This window comes from Bos javanicus, chromosome 9, assembly GCF_032452875.1.
Source record: "Bos javanicus breed banteng chromosome 9, ARS-OSU_banteng_1.0, whole genome shotgun sequence".
NCBI classification, from domain to species: domain Eukaryota; kingdom Metazoa; phylum Chordata; class Mammalia; order Artiodactyla; family Bovidae; genus Bos; species Bos javanicus.
The window spans coordinates 56,899,097-56,916,701 of NC_083876.1; the positions used below are offsets into that span (position 1 = coordinate 56,899,097).

Below are 17,605 nucleotides of genomic sequence, written 5' to 3' on the forward strand. Positions count from 1 at the left end.
ACAGTCATGCTTTCTTACATCATTACAGTTAAATTTCCAGGCACCAAAACCTACATTGACCCTGAAACCTATGAGGACCCAAATAGAGCTGTCCATCAATTCGCCAAGGAGCTAGATGCCTCCTGTATTAAAATTGAGCGTGTGATTGGCGCAGGTAAGGCTGTTGTAGCTTCCTTGTTCAGCTGTTCCATTTAGCCAAGATCGAAAGTCATACATCATAATGACAGGCAAATAATTATACCTCAAGTATAGAACCTTTGCATTTACCTGAAATGTTGGAAGCAATGAGCCTGTACTTGTTTATGAAATCTTACAAAAAAAAAGTGAAAAAGAAGCATGTGGTGCAGAGAATTGTGTATCTTTTGTCTCTTGTCAGATTTTTAAGATATTGTTCTATTGTAAGCTATTTCATAATAGTTCTGGCCCATCCAATAAATGAATTTATATTTAAAATAATTAGAATGTTGTGAATATTGCTGGAATATACATCCACTGACTTGATTTATCATCTTCCTGCTGTGTTCATTTTTATTATTTTTTGTTATATTTGTAGCTGTTGTACTGTTTAATTTCATGTAGAAAATTAATATGTATTAATTATTTAAAAGGAAAATTATTTTCTATGTGTACAATGTATCTTCATAGTAATTGTACATTTTTGGATGAAATCCTTTACATCTAGCAAACTTAGGTACATATGAATTCCAGATTTTTAAATCTTTCAGAAGTATTGGTGTTTCAAGTCATGAAAACAATAGCAATATGTATAATTTGCTAATGTGCCCTTATACTCCAGTAAACAGTGTACATTTTGCAGTGTATTTCAAACCTAAATGGTGTTTCTGAAAGAGTTTTTGTTAAGCCAGTTAAAAAAATAGTAGTTTGTGTAACAGTTTAAAAAAGTTTAAAAGTGCTTTTAAAGAATTTAATGCAGTTACTCTGAGAGAGGAGATATTTCTGTAATTAAAATACACCTGCCTGTTCTGTTACTTTAGGAGAATTTGGAGAAGTCTGCAGTGGTCGTTTGAAACTCCCAGGGAAAAGAGATGTTGCAGTAGCCATAAAAACCCTGAAAGTTGGTTACACGGAAAAGCAAAGGAGAGACTTTTTATGTGAAGCCAGCATCATGGGGCAATTTGACCACCCAAATGTTGTCCATTTGGAAGGGGTTGTTACAAGAGGTACATATTGACAGTATATTTCATTTACCAAATGGACTGTCAGAAATCAGTGTTATTTCACAGATACTAAAAAATCAAATTGTAAATACACTGCATATTTTTCATGAGTTTTTCTTTGGATGTGTAACTGACTAAAATAATTTTCTTTTGTGCTACCATCTCAGACAAAAAGTGGATAAATGAATGAGGGTTGAGAATTAAAGAATAAATTTGATAGATAGATGGAGTGACAGATATTTTCATTTATCTTCAAAAGTCATAAATGTAGTACAGTTTAGTCTTTCCATTTTCTGTAAAGTGTCATTTTCTCTGAGTTTTGTTCACAAAACGGGAGTCAGAAGAACACATTGACTTTTATTGTTTAATTTTATCAATCATGACTATGTTCCAAACAGACAGTTAATGATTCTGTGTTTAGCAGCAGCACTAGAAATGTTAGAAATACTCACCACTCATCCAGTCAGTCTTTCAAAAGAGCACTAGATATTTTATCTGGGGTGAGAAACAGAATAAATCGGAAGTTTACATTACAACTTTTTTTTTTTAATTATATATAGATAGATATATATATTTATTTTTTTAATTTTAGGGAAGCCAGTCATGATTGTAATAGAATTCATGGAAAATGGAGCCCTAGATGCATTTCTCAGGGTAGGTAACAAAATTATTCTCCCATTCTAAATATACTATACCTGTTACCAATGTAATTTTCTGAACTTTTCTTTGCAGTATAAAATGTGAACAGTAGAAACTTGAACAGGTCACAAAATTGTCTTTGAAAAGCAGCTTTAAAAAGTCTTAAGACTGGATTGAGGAAGATTTTTTGAGCATTTAAGCGATATAATGTCATTTAAAAATAGTTTCCATTGATATATTACCACAAATACTGAGGATACTGGAAGCCCTGTAATTGGAATACTTGCTGCAGAGTAGCATTTTACTTTTTCAAATTTACAATTATAAATGAAATACAGAGGTAATACAGAGAAAAAGTGAGATAACCATTCAATGTTGGTAGGACTCTACTCTATGGAACCATTTCTACTAATAGTGTTATATGAACATCAAGCTTAAAATAAAGAATTATTGACATGTTAAAGTATGTTATTTTTAATAAATAATAAGTTCTGAATGTAAAACATACATATTTTTATGTTCAGACTTTTCATCTAAGAACATGAAGAGGTGTTAACCTTTTTTCAAAGGGCGAAGAGAAAATAATAAGAGGAAGAGAACATGCAGAGATCATACATGATCTAGAATGGAACATTCAATCCAGATTAATAAGCATTAAGGGGATTTTGACATGCTGTGTCTTGTTAATATGCATAGCTGTCAACTTTCTAGAAGAAAGCATCACTTAGCAAATTCGTCTATACAAACCGCTGTCAGCTTGCATCGTATTTGGAATTCAACTGGAGAAAGCTGTGGGTTAAAAATAAGTTAGAAATATATGGTGGCCAGTTGGTTGCAAAGAGTTCTCAATTCCATTTATTAGCACATCTACCTCAGGGAATCTTTGTTGCAAGTAATATTACTACCTACAGCACAATGAAAAGTAGAAGATGAAAACAATCAGCTGGTACAATCCCTTTCTACCTCTTAATTTCTCTCCATTTTTACTCAAAGATTTTTTCACCCTTCCTTTTTTTTACCATTTGGATAAAAAAATCTAATATATATGTCTTCATCCTTTTTATATATGTTTAGACTATTTATGTAAATTTTTAGCAAGTGGGTAAAATGCTTAGCTGTCAGGGCTATTTTTTTAATATTTCATTCCCTAACTTCCTGATGATCTGTGCTTTTATTTTGGGGCTTCCCTGACAGCCCAGTTGGTAAAGAATCTGTCTGCAATGCAGGAAACCCTGGTTCGATTCCTGGGTTTCTGCTGAAGAAGAGATAGGCTACCCACTCCAGTATTCTTGGGCTTCACTTGTGGCTCAGCTGGTAAAGAATCTGCCTGCAATGTGGGAGACCTGGATTCAATCCTTGGGTTCGGAAGATCCTCTGGAGAAGGGAAAGGCTACCCACTCCGGTATCGTGGCCTGGAGAATTCCATAGACTGTATAGTCTGTGGGGTCACAAAGAGTTGGACAGGACTGAGTGACTTTCACTTTCACTTTCCCTAACTTTGACTTAAAAATTAGCATATACTTTTGGATTTGCGTGCTTTGAAGCTATTAATTAATACCAGTTACATATCAATATAAATAAATGATTACTAGAACTCTATTTTATATTATTTGACTTTCAAGTTAAATCAGCACCTGTTGTTTTTCACAGATGTCTGTATTATGTAGAAAATTAAGTAGTAATTCCTCTTATATGACAGAAAATCACTTGTGTGCAGACATTTTTCATGGTAATTTTTTTCTCTTTGCAAAGTATGGTTAACTGGACTTTCATTTTTGTCTTCCTGTAGAAACACGATGGGCAATTTACAGTCATTCAGTTAGTAGGAATGCTGAGAGGAATTGCTGCTGGAATGAGATATTTGGCTGATATGGGATATGTTCACAGGGACCTTGCAGCTCGCAATATTCTTGTCAACAGCAATCTTGTTTGTAAAGTGTCAGATTTTGGCCTGTCCCGGGTTATAGAGGACGATCCTGAAGCTGTCTATACAACGACTGTAAGAAAAAGTCTATTATTGCACCTCTTCATATTCCTGCCAATTTTCCTACCGAGAAAGCAGGGCTTAATAATACAAAACGAAACAGGAGAAAAGAGGCAAATTGATCTGTACCTTTGTTAGTTGTGACTTTTTTTTCCTTTTGGAAGAATCATCATCGCTTTTACAGTCTTTATATAGACTAAGAGGAGAAGTAATGATAAGAATGTCAATAGCTTATTTCATATTGGGATGCTTATATATATAATATACATTACAGCATTTGGTTAGTAGTGGTCATAGTTGTAGCAGAAAACTATAATCCCACATTTTAATCAAGATTTTAAGAAAATATTGACTATGCTAATTCTTGTAAGTTTGCAAGATTAGAAAAAAGGAAAATATATGGGGATTGACTTGTATACTATTATTCCAATATTTCCTTCCATTTTAGTAGTTATTTTACCTCATTTGTCATTATCTTTTTGACTAGACTCTGGCCATACAACCACATAAGTTTATAATTGATTTGCCTTAGAATTTAAAACTTAACCATGACATTTAAAAAGCAAGTTAGTAACTTTAAATACACTTGGAGAAATTCAAGATGAATAGACCTGATACTGCTGAGTTGTCAACCAAATACACAGGCATTTAGCTTAGCCTTATAGTTCTACTATAAATGATTTATATGTCATTATATATATCTAAAATGTCAATTTCTTTTAATACAGGGTGGAAAAATTCCAGTAAGGTGGACAGCACCTGAAGCCATCCAATACCGGAAATTCACATCAGCCAGCGACGTATGGAGCTATGGAATAGTCATGTGGGAAGTTATGTCTTATGGAGAGAGACCTTATTGGGACATGTCAAATCAAGATGTAGGTGTTATACTACTTAAACAAAAAGGATTTAATACATTAATATTCATTTTATGGGAACATGTAGGTAATGGCTCATAAGAAGAAACTTTTACAGTTCTAAAAAACATGGTTGCTGAGTTTTCACGATTATTACCACAAATTACCACAATAATTACTGGCAATGGCACCCCACTCCAGTACTCTTGCCTGGAAAATCCCATGGATGGAGGAGCCTGATAGTCTGCAGTCCATGGGGTCGCTAAGAGTCGGACATGACTGAGCGACTTCACTTTCACTTTTCACTTTCATGCATTGGAGAAGGAAATGGCAACCCACTCCAGTGTTCTTGCCAGGAAAATCCCAGGGATGGGGGAGCCTGGTGGGCTGCTGTCTATGGGTCACACAGAGTCGGACATGACTGATGTGACTTAGCAGCAGCAGCAGCAGTGGTTCAACTAATTTTCTTTTGTCTTCATTTTGAAGAATTGCTTTTTCTTTTTCATTTAAATTCTCTGGACCTAATAGAGGCTGGAAAAGGATATTTCTTTAATAAAAGTAATGATGCTGAGCTTGCACAGCTTTAGTGGGAGAGTCACCTGAGTAAAAGATTCATTTATGGAGGGGAGAGAAGGAAGGCTGTGTATTATTTTGTCTTTGAAGCTTATCTTTCTTTTGCTTTTAATTTCCTGAAAAAATCTGTTTAAATTATGTTGTTGGTTGATTTAGTTAAGTTTTAATTTCATGAGACAACATAAATTTAACAACCAATATGTGTTTCATAGAAATATTTTAGAATATAATCACAATGGGAATATCTTTTAAAAATAAAACTTATTAAATGTGTATCCTGTTGCTAAGGCAACAAGTACATTGTTAACCTTTGAGAAAAGAAACTGATGATAGTTCTCGGGTGTGTACATCTCACTCCAAGAGACTATTTATAAAACAATATAGCATAACGGCTTCCCTGGTGGCTCAGATGGTAAAGAATCTGCCTGCAATGCAGGTAGACCTGGGTTCAATCCCTGAGTCAGGAAAATCCGTTGATGAAGAAAATGGCAACCCACTCCAGTATTCTTGCCTTGAGAATCCCAGGGACACAGGAGCCTGGCAGGCTACAGTCCATGGGGTCACAAAGAGTCGGACATGACTGAGTGATTAACACTGCAACAGTAGCATAAGTACAACTAAATATTTACTTCTATAAGTTGAATTTAATAAAATTAACATTTTTGTAAGGCAGAAACTTACAAATACTGTCAGATTCATATGCCTTTATTGAAAATGTGAGTGAAATTTAGATAAAAGTAGAATAAATGTAAAATCTAGGAAGGTACCCTACATTAAACTAGAAATATGGAGAAGACCTTGGTTCATAGCAGAGGAGAGAATTCACCAAGGGAACACTTTGGAAAGTGCAGAAACAAAGGCTTAGTGAAGTGTATGTGGATCAACTAACTAGAGTCACTCTCCTATAACAGAGATACGTATATTATTAGTGATCTGAAATGAAGATTGTATGCATGTGCTAAGTCACTTCAGTCATGTCCAACTCTGCGACCCTATGAACTCTGTCCATGGGATTCTCCAGGCAAGAATACCAGAGTGTGTTGCCATGCCCTCCTCCAGGGGATCTTCCCAATCCAGAGATTGAACCCATGTCTCTCAAGTGTCCTGCAAAAGGCAGGTTCTTTACCTTGAGCACCACCTGGGAAGCCCCTGAAATGAAGATTAGGTTGGGGTAAATTGACAAAAAAAGTGTTTTAAGGAGTTTGGAAATGATAAGCATGCATGCTCTTGAAGAATAGAGTAAAAAAACAAAAATAAGTGGTGCTTGAAGAAAGTCTATATTACCATTGAGAAAAAGCATGTGACAAGCAAACCAGTTTGAAGTACTGAATTCTTGAGATATTATAAACCTGTGTAACAACAGAAGCTGCTGCTGAGTCGCTTTAGTCGTGTCCGACTCTGTGCGACCCCAGAGACGGCAGCCCACCAGGCTCCCTCGTCCCTGGGATTCTCCAGGCAAGAACACTGGAGTGGGTTGCCATTTCCTCCTCCAATGCATGAAAGGGAAAAGCGAAAGTGAAGTCGTTCAGTTGTGCCCGACTCTTAGCGACCCCATGGATTGCAGCCTACCAGGCTCCTCCGTCGATGGGATTTTCCAGGCAAGAGTACTGGAATGGGGTGCCATTGCCTTCTCCAACAGAAGCTGACTAAGGTTAAAACTGAGTTATTTTTCAAAAATAGATCATAATCATTGTTATATAAAATTAGTTGTTTTTTTTTTAATTTTCCCTATCAAGTTCCTATGTTTCTTAAAACTAGTAAGTTATTTTCAGACAACTAAAATCAGACTGTTTGTTGGAAGGTGATTTTCAGTACTTCTTTAAACAAATTTCAGCATTGATTACAAAATTCACAGCGAAAAGAAGGAGAGGTTTGAAAAAATCATTTACTATTTTGAGTTGAATAATGACATAAAACTTTTTTAATGGGGGTTTCTTTATTTTTGGTTTTGGTTTTTTGAAGATAAAAATCTGAATGATGAGTCCGTTTGGCAGAGGCAAAGTTGTTAATATTTGACAGGTCTCAGTGTCAAAGATTTCATGGACTGTCAAAATGTGGGCAAACAAATCCTTGGGGCAGAGAAAGAGAAATATTTACATTCCCTAGACACTCAGTAGAGTTTCATTTCTTTTGACACCTTCCTTCTGTACTAGATTCAAACATAAAGGAATGACAGGAATATAAGATAACTTTAAATTTAAAGTTCACTTAACTTCTAAAAACAAATAATAGAAATGGTTAAGAAAAAAAAAATCTTCTATTTTAGATTTAAAATTCCCATTTGTTTTTATTAAAAATTAAATATCATAATATATATTTTGCCTTTCAAGTTTTAATATTTTTACTGATCAAATGAAGTTTTAAGAGCACAGTGTTTAATTGTGACCTAGAACGTTAAACACCATCTTTCTCTTTTTTTTCAATTGCAGAGGTCTGAATTATATTATTAAATTTAAATGCAAGAGATTACCTACACAGTTCAGGTTTTATAGTGACATTGATATTAACATTCTTCCTAAAGGATAATATTCATTATTTTATACTTCTGTTAAACTGCTATTTGATCAATTATATATTTCATTTTCAATATACAAATAGTGGAACAAACTTGAATTTAAATAATGAATTCCACTATAGTAAAAATGATTCTCTAGAGAAAGCTTTTTTACTTGGAGTCTCCAGGTAGGAGACTGTGGAGAGACTTAAATGATCTACCAGCTCCTTGATGTCTCTGGAAATCCTGTTTATGTGACTATATTTTATTTTTCTGAAAATTATGCTTTTATCTATTCTTCAGAGATATTAATATTTAAAATATTAGATTGAAAGAAATCACTTTATATGATTTAAATTTAGTGCTAGAAATTTGTCAAGGATTTTATAAAACCCTCAAATTTTCAAATACCTTAGATTATAAGAGAATTTTCTTAAGACATGTGAAACAAGATAACTTAAGACCTAATTTGATAATCAGGTTTGTCAGGAACGCCACAAACTCTGGGCTGAAAACTAAATAAAGTGAGGTTTCTGTGGTTACTCTGAAGAAATAAAAAAGGGGGTGCTCCTTATTAGTAGGGGGCTTCCTGGGTGACACTAGTGGTAAAGAATCCACCTGCCAATACAGGAGATGCAAGAGATATGGGTTCGATCCCTGGGTCGGGAAGATCTCCTGGAGGAGGGCATGTGTGCGGGCAGAAGAGCCTGGCAGGCTACAGTCCATGGGGTCGCAGAGTCCGACATAAATAAAGTGACTGAGCACGAAGTCCCTTAGTATCCATAGAATATTGGATCCAGGACCCTGGCAGACACTAAAATCTGTGAATACTCAAGTCCCTTATATAAAATGACATTGTTTTTGCACTAAACTTGTGAACACCCTCCTGTATACTTTAAATTATCTTCAGATTACTTACAATGCCTAATACAATATAGATATTATGTAAATAGGTATAAATACAATGGAAATGCTGTATAAATAGTAACTGGCATGTGGCAGATTCAAGTTGTGCTTTCTGGAATGTTCTGATTTTCCTTTTTCTTTTTGAGTATTTTTACCCATGGATGCAGAATCTGAAGATGCAAAGTCTCAGGATATGGAAGTATTGTAAAATCAGTGAGGTAGACAGTTGCCAGGGGGCTTTGGCCACAATCTAACAGAGGAATGAACAAGACCATGTCAGGAAAAAATGATATGCTTATGTATGAAGATACTTACACCCAAATGGTTCCAAGTAGGAAAAGGAGTACGTCAAGGCTGTATATCGTCACCCTGCTCATTTAACTTATATGCAGTGTACATCATGAGAAACGCTGGGCTGGAAGAAGCACAAGCTGGAATCAAGATTGCTGGGAGAAATATCAATAACCTCAGATATGCAGATGACACCACCCTTATGGCAGAAAGTGAAGAGGAACTAAAAAGCCTCTTGATGAAAGTGAAAGAGGAGAGTGAAAAAGTTGGCTTAAAGCTCAACATTCAGAAAACGAAGATCATGGCATCTGGTCCCATCACTTCATGGTAAATAGATGGGGAAACAGTGGAAACAGTGTCAGATTTTATTGTTTTAGGCTCCAAAATCACAGCAGATGGTGACTGCAGCCATGAAATTAAAAGACTCTTACTCCTTGGAAGGAAAGTTATGACCAACCTAGATAGCATTTTCAAAAGCAGACACATTACTTTGCCAACAAAGTTCCATCTAGTCAAGGCTATGGTTTTCCAGTGGTCATGTATGGATGTGAGAGTTGGACTGTGAAGAAGGCTGAGTGCCGAAGAATTGATGCTTTTGAACTGCGGTGTTGGAGAAGACTCTTGAGAGTCCCTTGCACTGCAAGGAGATGCAACCAGTCCATCCTAAAAGAGATCAGTACTGGGTGTTCATTGGACTGATGCTAAAGCTGAAACTCCAATACTTTGGCCACCTCATGCGAAGAGCTGACTCATTGGAAAAGACTCTGAGGCTGGGAGGGATTGGGGGCAGGAGGAGAAGGGGACGACAGAAGATGAGATGGCTGGTTGGCATCACCGACTTTATGGACATGCATTTGAGTGAACTCCGGGAGTCAGTGATGGACAGGGAGGCATGGCATGCTGCAATTCATGGGGATGCAAAGAGTTGGACACGACTGAGCAACTGAACTGAACTGACACCCAAATTTTTTTCATGTGCGCATAACGTCCATGAGTTTTAACTGCAATAGAAACAGTTAGAATCTAAGCATTTGCAATTAAAGCCAAGAGAGTAGGCTTTCCCATATATCTCCAGCTTTCATTCTTCTTTATAATCTGTAGGTGGTTAGCCCTTTTCATTAATGACTTTTCAAAGAGCAACCGTATGTGTATAAATGGAGTCAAATATAAAAAGTAATACTCAAATTGGAAATACTTACACTTGGTATTCACAGAAGCTTTTAATTGAATTTATATCTCAATTCACATGGGCTTCCCTGGTAGCTCAGCTGGTAAAGAATCCACCTGCAATGCAGGAGACCCCAGTTCGATTCCTGTGTCAGGAAGATCAGCTGAAGAAGGGATGGGCTACCCACTCCAGTTCTTGGGTTTCCCTGCTAGCTTAGCTGGTAAAGACTTTGCCTGAAATGCAGGAGATCTTGGTCCTCCTGCAGGAGGAGATCCTTCTCCCCTGGAGAAGGGAATGGCTACCCACTCCAGTATTCTGGCCTGGAGAATTTCATGGACTGTATTGTCCATGGGGTCGCAAAGAGTTGGACACGACTGAGCGACTTTCACTTCACTTTTATGTCTTAGTTCAAATGTAATTTTCATAGTCAAATTATGAAATTTTAAAATTCTTATTCTATGGATTACTTTTTTTTTCTATTTATCATATTCCACAAAGTTGTTTCTTCTTATTTCAAGGTAGGCCAATACATCATTAGTTTTACTAGTAGGAGTCATAAGGATAATAAAAGATTAAACTTTCATAAAGATAGGAGACATAAAGGTAATTCCTTAAAATGGTCCATGAAAAGACACTTAAAAGCTTTGAAAACATAATATGCTTAAAACTGAATTTATTCTCAACTAAATTGTGAGCCCTCAACTTTTCCTTTTAAAAGTTATGACTGATTTATTACTTTGATTTGTTTTATATTATGATAGAAAAGAAGTGTAGATTTTTTGGTAAAACTTTGTCATAGTTCTGTATTGAGGTCCAGATATTTAATTGCATAAAATATGGGTCATGTTCCTATGAAGTTAATGAGATAAAAATTGGCACAACAGGAGAACAGAAGCCAATCATGTTATATCATATTTTGAGTTATTATATGCCTATTATCATGGGGTCTCTTCATGCTCCTTTTTGCCTTAATTACAATGGTTATATTTTAGTCAGTTCAGTTCAGTCGCTCAGTCATGTCTGACTCTTTGCGACCCCATGAATTGCAGCACGCCAGGCCTCCCTGTCCATCACTAACTCCCGGAGTTCACTCAAACTCACATCCATCGAGTCAGTGATGCCATCCAGCCATCTCATCCTCTGTCTTCCCCTTCTCCTTCTGCCCCCAATCCCTCCCAGCATCAGAGTCTTTTCCAATGAGTCAACTCTTTGCATGAGGTGGCCAAAGTATTGGAGTTTCAGCTTTAGCATCATTCCTTCCAAAAAACACCCAGGACTAATCTCCTTTAGAATGGACTGGTTGGATCTCCTTCCAGTCCAAGGGACTCTCAAGAGTCTTCTCCAACACCGCAGTTCAAAAGCATCAATTCTTCGGCACTCAGCCTTCTTCACAGTCCAACTCTCACATCCATACATGACCACTGGAAAACCATAGCCTTGACTAGATGGAACTTTGTTGGCTAAGTAATGTGTCTGCTTTTGAATATGCTATCTAGGTTGGTCATAACTTTCCTTCCAAGGAGTAAGAGTCTTTTAATTTCATGGCTGCAGTCACCATCTGCAGTGATTCTGGAGCCTAAAACAATAAAATCTGACACTGTTTCCACTGTTTCCCCATCTATCTCCCAGGAAGTGATGGGACCAGATGCCATGATCTTCGTTTTCTGAATGTTGAGTTTTAAGCCAACTTTTTCACTCTCCTCTTTCACTTTCATCAGGAGACTTTTTAGTTCCTCTTCACTTTCTGCCATAAGAGTGGTGTCATCTGCATATCTGAGGTTATTGATATTTCTCCCAGCAATCTTGATTCCAGCTTGTGCTTCTTCCAGCCCAGCGTTTCTCATGATGTACTCTGCATATAAGTTAAATGAGCAGGGTGACAATATACAGCCTTGACGTACTCCTTTTCCTATTTGGGATAATTTTAGTAATAATACTGAAATACATCTCGGCAAGCAAATGAGTTTGTTTTCCAAGTATTTCTTTACTTCTGTAGTAAAGAAGTATCCCCTGATGGATAAGTAAGTGTTCCCTTACAATGTCATTTACCCTGGTCACTTCATATTCTTCTAGGAATGATCTAGAATTAGAAATTTCTGTCAATGTGCTTCTTTTGTTATTTGACTCTTATTAGAGTACTAAGACAAGATCTAGACACAGAAATCCAAGGGGGTTCTAGTAATTTTACAAAAAAGTTGTTTCAGTGAATTCCATGGATAATTACGTAATGCTTTAAGAAGTGTAGGATCAGGGATCTTAGTGTGTGTTTTTTGCTGTTTCTGAGAATATGTAACTGTTTGCAACAGTGCACTTTTTGTTTTCCCAGTTGGAAATATAAGCAGCTCTTAACAGCATCAGCTCTGGTCAGACAGCCTACGTCAAATTCTGTCCCTTCTACTAAGAGCTCTATGATGTTTTCCGTGCTTAACTTCTCAGCGCCTCTAATTCTTTGTCTCTGGAATCAGTATAGTAATACTTGCCTAATAAGGTTTCTGTAAAGATTGAATGAGATAATTAAAACAGTGCTAATCATATAGCATATGGAGAAGGAAATGGCAGCCCACTCCAGTATTCTTGCCTGGAGAATCCCATGGACAGAGGAGCCTGGTGGGCTACAGTCCAAGGGGTCGCAAAGAGTCAGACACGACTGAGCGACTTCACTTTCACTTTCTTTTCAATCATATAGCAAGTATTCAATAAAGATTTACTATGATTCTTGTATCCTTAAAAGATAAGTTGTTTTTCTAGCAGGCTAACCAAATAAAAGCTGCAGAGCCTCAAAGCCTCAGTCCTGTCTGAATCATCATCCCATGAGGTGGGTTTATCTTCAACAGGCTTGCCTTGAATTATGACAAAGCTGTCTTCCCACTGGTTCAGCCTTAAAGAATCTGCCTTCCAATGCAGGAGACGTGAGTTCGATCTCTGAGTCAGGAAAATGCCCTGGAGAAGGACATGGCAATGGCAACCCAATCCAGTATTCCTGTGGTGGAAGTCCCATAGACAGAAAAGCTTGGCAGGCTACAGTCCGTGGGGTCTCAAAAGAGTCAGATCCAACTTACTGACTGGACAGCAACAACATGCTGTATAGAGGCCAAGGTTCCCAGCACACATCTCTGGTGCCTCTGTAGGTAGGAGCATGATTGTTAATGGGAACTTTAGGGTCCCTAAAACTATTGCCAGTTGAGAACATCTCTTATTTTAAATGTTCTATTTTGCTTCTGCTCCTTTAAAAATGTGTAAACCACTGTGTTTTTGAGAGCTAGAAGTTTCATTTTGTATTGATAAATGTTCTCTGTTATAATAATAGGCATTGTCAAATTTCTGTAATGCAGTAGGATATCTACAGAAGCTCATTAACTCTTTCATTCCTGTAGAGTTATTTAATAGTACTCTACATGATTCATTGGCACAAAGATTTTAAGACTATATTGTGCTCAAAGCCAAAGAATTCTAATTGGAGAGCTATTGAAGAGTATTATGTTAGGAGAATCATGGCAAAGTTTAGATGTACTTTTAAAAGATTATTTAGAGGGAAATGAGAAAGGAAAGATTTTTCTACTTGCTTTGTTCTTTTCAGGACTTCTGAGAAAAATCTACAAGTGGGAAATAGGAGGTGGTAGAAAATGATAAACACTGCCCTAATCTTATGAGTCTGGGGATAAAGTCCTGAGAATTCAGAAAAATACTGTATATATTCAAATACAAACAACCTAAATATGAGGAAAGCCACTCTTCCCAGTTAAAAAAAAATGCCCCCCCCACAGTTGTTTGTTATTTGGTCATTTTAAGTATATAAAGTTTTGCTAGTTATTTACTTATTCACAACTTGAACCTCTGTTTAAATAACTTAATCCAGCTTTCCAAAGCACATTATTTTGACTTTTATCTAACTTGTTTAACATAGAGCAGTTTTGAATCCTAGAACAGTGATGTCCCTGGAGTCTTATACAAAGCGACATGAAATTCTTTGCATTTAAAAGTTTTTTTTTTTTTAATTGAATTCCTCCTGCAGTTAAATATTTGTGATCTTTGTGGAGTTCCCATGTGTGTATGTTTTCTAGTGTGCTTTTTAAAAGGATATTTTACAGGAATTTTTGCAATGATATCCAGCATTTGTAGTTATAAGTCATAAATAGGAAAAATTTTTTAATTCAGTCATATGACTTTCATTAGCATTCAGTATCAATATTGATTAAAGTGACTAAAGGCCAAGGTGTTTTTTCCATAGCTTTTATTCAAAATAAAGCACTGACGGAAAAATCCCATAATGTGTGATTTTGTAAAGACCACCACATAACTACGGGAAAACAGCTCCATTGTATATACACACACATATATATATATGTATATTTTTTCTGTGTGTTCTATTTTAATCTAATACATTTGTGGTATTTTCTACAATACTTCTTCCTATCCCTCCAATACCAATTTAATGAAACAAATATAAGCTAACATTTTAAAAGTTGCTGTTTGCAAAATTAATAATAATCTTTAGGGTAAATCATATTTAAAGCAAAAATACATAAGCAGAATTAATTTACACTAACCCACTAACCTAATTTTCAGAATAAAGCCATTTCCAATTACAGCACTGTACGAGATCCATATTGTTGTTGTTTAGTTGCCAAGTAGTGTCCGGCTCTTTGAGACTCCATGGACTGTGGGCCACCAGGCTCCTCTGTCCGTGGGATTCTTCTCCAGGCAAGAGAAATGGAGTGGGTTGCCATTTCCTTCTCCAGAGGATCTTCCCAACCCAGGGATCAAACCTATGTCTCCTGCAGGCAAACTCTTAACCACTGAGCCACCAAGGAACCCCCAAAATGTTGCAGAGAGATCCATATACATATATGAAAAAATGCTTCTATCATTTGAATATATTGTATTTAGGAAGTAATATCATCAGAAAGTGGTCACTAATTGGCTATACATATAAGAAAGTCTAGATTGTTCTCACTTCAGCTTTTCGGACTGGGATGACTGGAAGTGTCGTTAATTGAAAGACTAAGAGCTTTGGGGAAACGGTAAAAAAAAAAATCAATTTTAAATAAAGTATGAGGTTACTATGGAAAGTCCAAGGGAAGATGTCTGGTAAACTGATGGACCTACCACCTAGTGATCAGGGGAGAATTTGGGCTGAGGATTTTATATTTATGAAAACTTTCAAAAATTACTGTAGTTAAGTTTATCTCTTTAACTTTTAAACTTTATCAGTTTGCATGTATAAATTTCCCTTAAAGAAAAGTGAACACTGTGGTTCTTATACTAAGGATTTTCTTGAAAAATTGTTGATGCTAGCTACTTTGCTTATTCCATCTTCAGTTCAGTTCAGTTCAGTCGCTTAATAGTGTCCGACTCTTTGCGACCCCATGAATCGCAGCACGCCAGGCCTCCCTGTCCATCACCAACTCCCGGAGTTCACTGAGACTCACATCCATCGAGTCAGTGATGCCATCCAGCCATCTCATCCTCTGTCGTCCCCTTCTCTTCCTGCCCCCAATCCCTCCCAGCATCACAGTCTTTTCCAAGTATTCGATCTTACAACCTCTTATATTTAAATGTGCTATTTTTTAAAGTCAGCAAGCAAGGCTATATTTCCCTGAAAACAATAAGTTCATCAACATTTCTTAAAGACAGCTTTTGTCTGCCTACTTTAGTCCTATTTTCTTCAAAAACTCAGGGTTACCTCTTTTTTTTTTTTTTCAGAGTCATTTTTTTCCCTACATTTCTACTACTCTTATGTTAGCATCGAAAGATTTGTTAATCCCCCTTGAATAATATTTTGATTTTTTACAAGTCCTTATTTTGTTTTTATTTTTCTTTTTGCCTTCCTATTATTTTCCCTCTGCTGCTTAGATTTGTAACAATTTCTGATTTTATGAGAAGTTTAAATGACTGTGTCATGAGAATGGGCTGCATACATCATTGGTTTGAAAACCTCCATTTTGTTTTTTTAAATTTAGAGTTTAGTCATTAGGAAAAATAATAGTCTGGAGAGATTATTTATATTTTGAATATATCTATTTTAAAGCATAACTGTGAGGACTGTGTCTTCTGTATTGCTGAAAAATTCTGCTTTGGAATAGGCTCATCAGTGGTGAAGTTTACAAAATTGCACCTGGTACATGCAGGTGATTTTGAGTAAGGACAGTAGATAATGGAAATCTTTGGATATTGTATTGACATAATTTTCACAAAATCTATCTAAAGGACTGGCCTTTTTTTTTTTTTAATTTTGAAGCCAAAAAAAAAAGTTTTTGAAGTGATAGAAAGGTTGTTTTATATAGAATAAATAATGACATTTTAATAGGCATTCCCTTTTGTAATAGGGGATATTTGAAAGAGACTTTTATGAAGTCTCATTTCCACATATAGCAGATTGTGTTCTCCTCTCTCTAGTTATGAGAGGTTGCTGACCCTTTTGAGCTTCTATATTTCTCTGTTACTGAGAAGCCTAATCCCTTCGGGACATGATTTTGTGGTACAAACTTTCTGTATGATTTTTCCTGTAGTCCAGTTAATTACTAAAAGTTATATAATTGTAACTTAAGATAATTGTATATCTACACAGATCAATAAAAGCGCTGCAAAAGAAAAAATAAAATAAAATCTACTTTTGCTTTCCACGTAAACAAAAAACCCGTCTAAATAAATAATTTGGGGGCTAATTTCCATGCACAGTGTTTATGAAGGCTTATTTTGTACTACCATTCAAAGCTTCTTAGGTTGTTATTAGGTAGTAATAGACAGTAAATAGACAGTAATGTGCTGATGAAGTTGAACAGCCAGGCGCTCTGAGTGGGCAAACTCTGATTTGTAACCTTTCCCTATTTCCTGGTATAATCCTTTCTCTACTCCGTGCCCCGAGGGTGGTTTCAATCTGCCTGTTTGAGGTCACTGGACTCAGAGTTGAGAAACGATCCAATAGCTTTCTGAACAATACAAATCAGTTCTAGAACAAAACTGTATCTTGTAACACTATACACTCCATAGGCACATGCGCTTCATGTTATTTAAAACAATAGTGTGCTTGGAGCATTTTCCGTCATAGTACATTCACATAGTTGGATGTCTTGTTGAAATAATATCATTTGAACTCTGCAGAAAGTGAAACTTTCAGGGCAGGACTACTTCTGGGTAACTCAAAACTTCTTTTTACAACTTGAGGAATTCATAAATGTACAGAAAGATATGTACATGCACAGCTATATACAATAAAATCATTCCATAACATCTTCCCTTTTGAAAACCTCTGGGATGACATTAAAAAATTTTCCATCTGTTGCACCCTGGGTGAACTTAATTGCTGTTCCCTATTGCTGAATTAACTAGGAAATGTCATCATACCCTGAACTTCATGTATCCCTTAATAACATGCTTACTATTCATGGATGTTTTGGGGGAAAAAAAGTAAGTCTTTCACATAGCAGTGTGCTTTACTCTTATGTGGATAAATCACTCTGCCTCCTGGGCAGTTGATTTTATTCTAGTTGAACCTCAGTCAGTAATATTTTAATA

General features: G+C 36.1%; 1 protein-coding gene across 4 annotated transcripts in view; it reads left to right on the forward strand.

Moving 5' to 3' along the window:
• The window catches only part of EPHA7 (EPH receptor A7), a 208,864-nt gene that overhangs the window by 185,931 nt on the left and 5,328 nt on the right, over nucleotides 1–17,605 (forward strand). For 2 of the 4 annotated variants that reach the window (XM_061427797.1, XM_061427795.1), the window contains exons 10-14: nucleotides 41–154; nucleotides 996–1,181; nucleotides 1,771–1,832; nucleotides 3,607–3,816; nucleotides 4,530–4,679. In XM_061427797.1, the coding sequence (XP_061283781.1) occupies nucleotides 41–154; nucleotides 996–1,181; nucleotides 1,771–1,832; nucleotides 3,607–3,816; nucleotides 4,530–4,679 (722 nt within the window). Of the gene's footprint in view, nucleotides 1–28; nucleotides 155–995; nucleotides 1,182–1,770; nucleotides 1,833–3,606; nucleotides 3,817–4,529; nucleotides 4,680–17,605 lie in introns of all 4 variants that reach the window. The other 2 variants (XM_061427796.1, XM_061427794.1) reach the window with 1 other exon arrangement.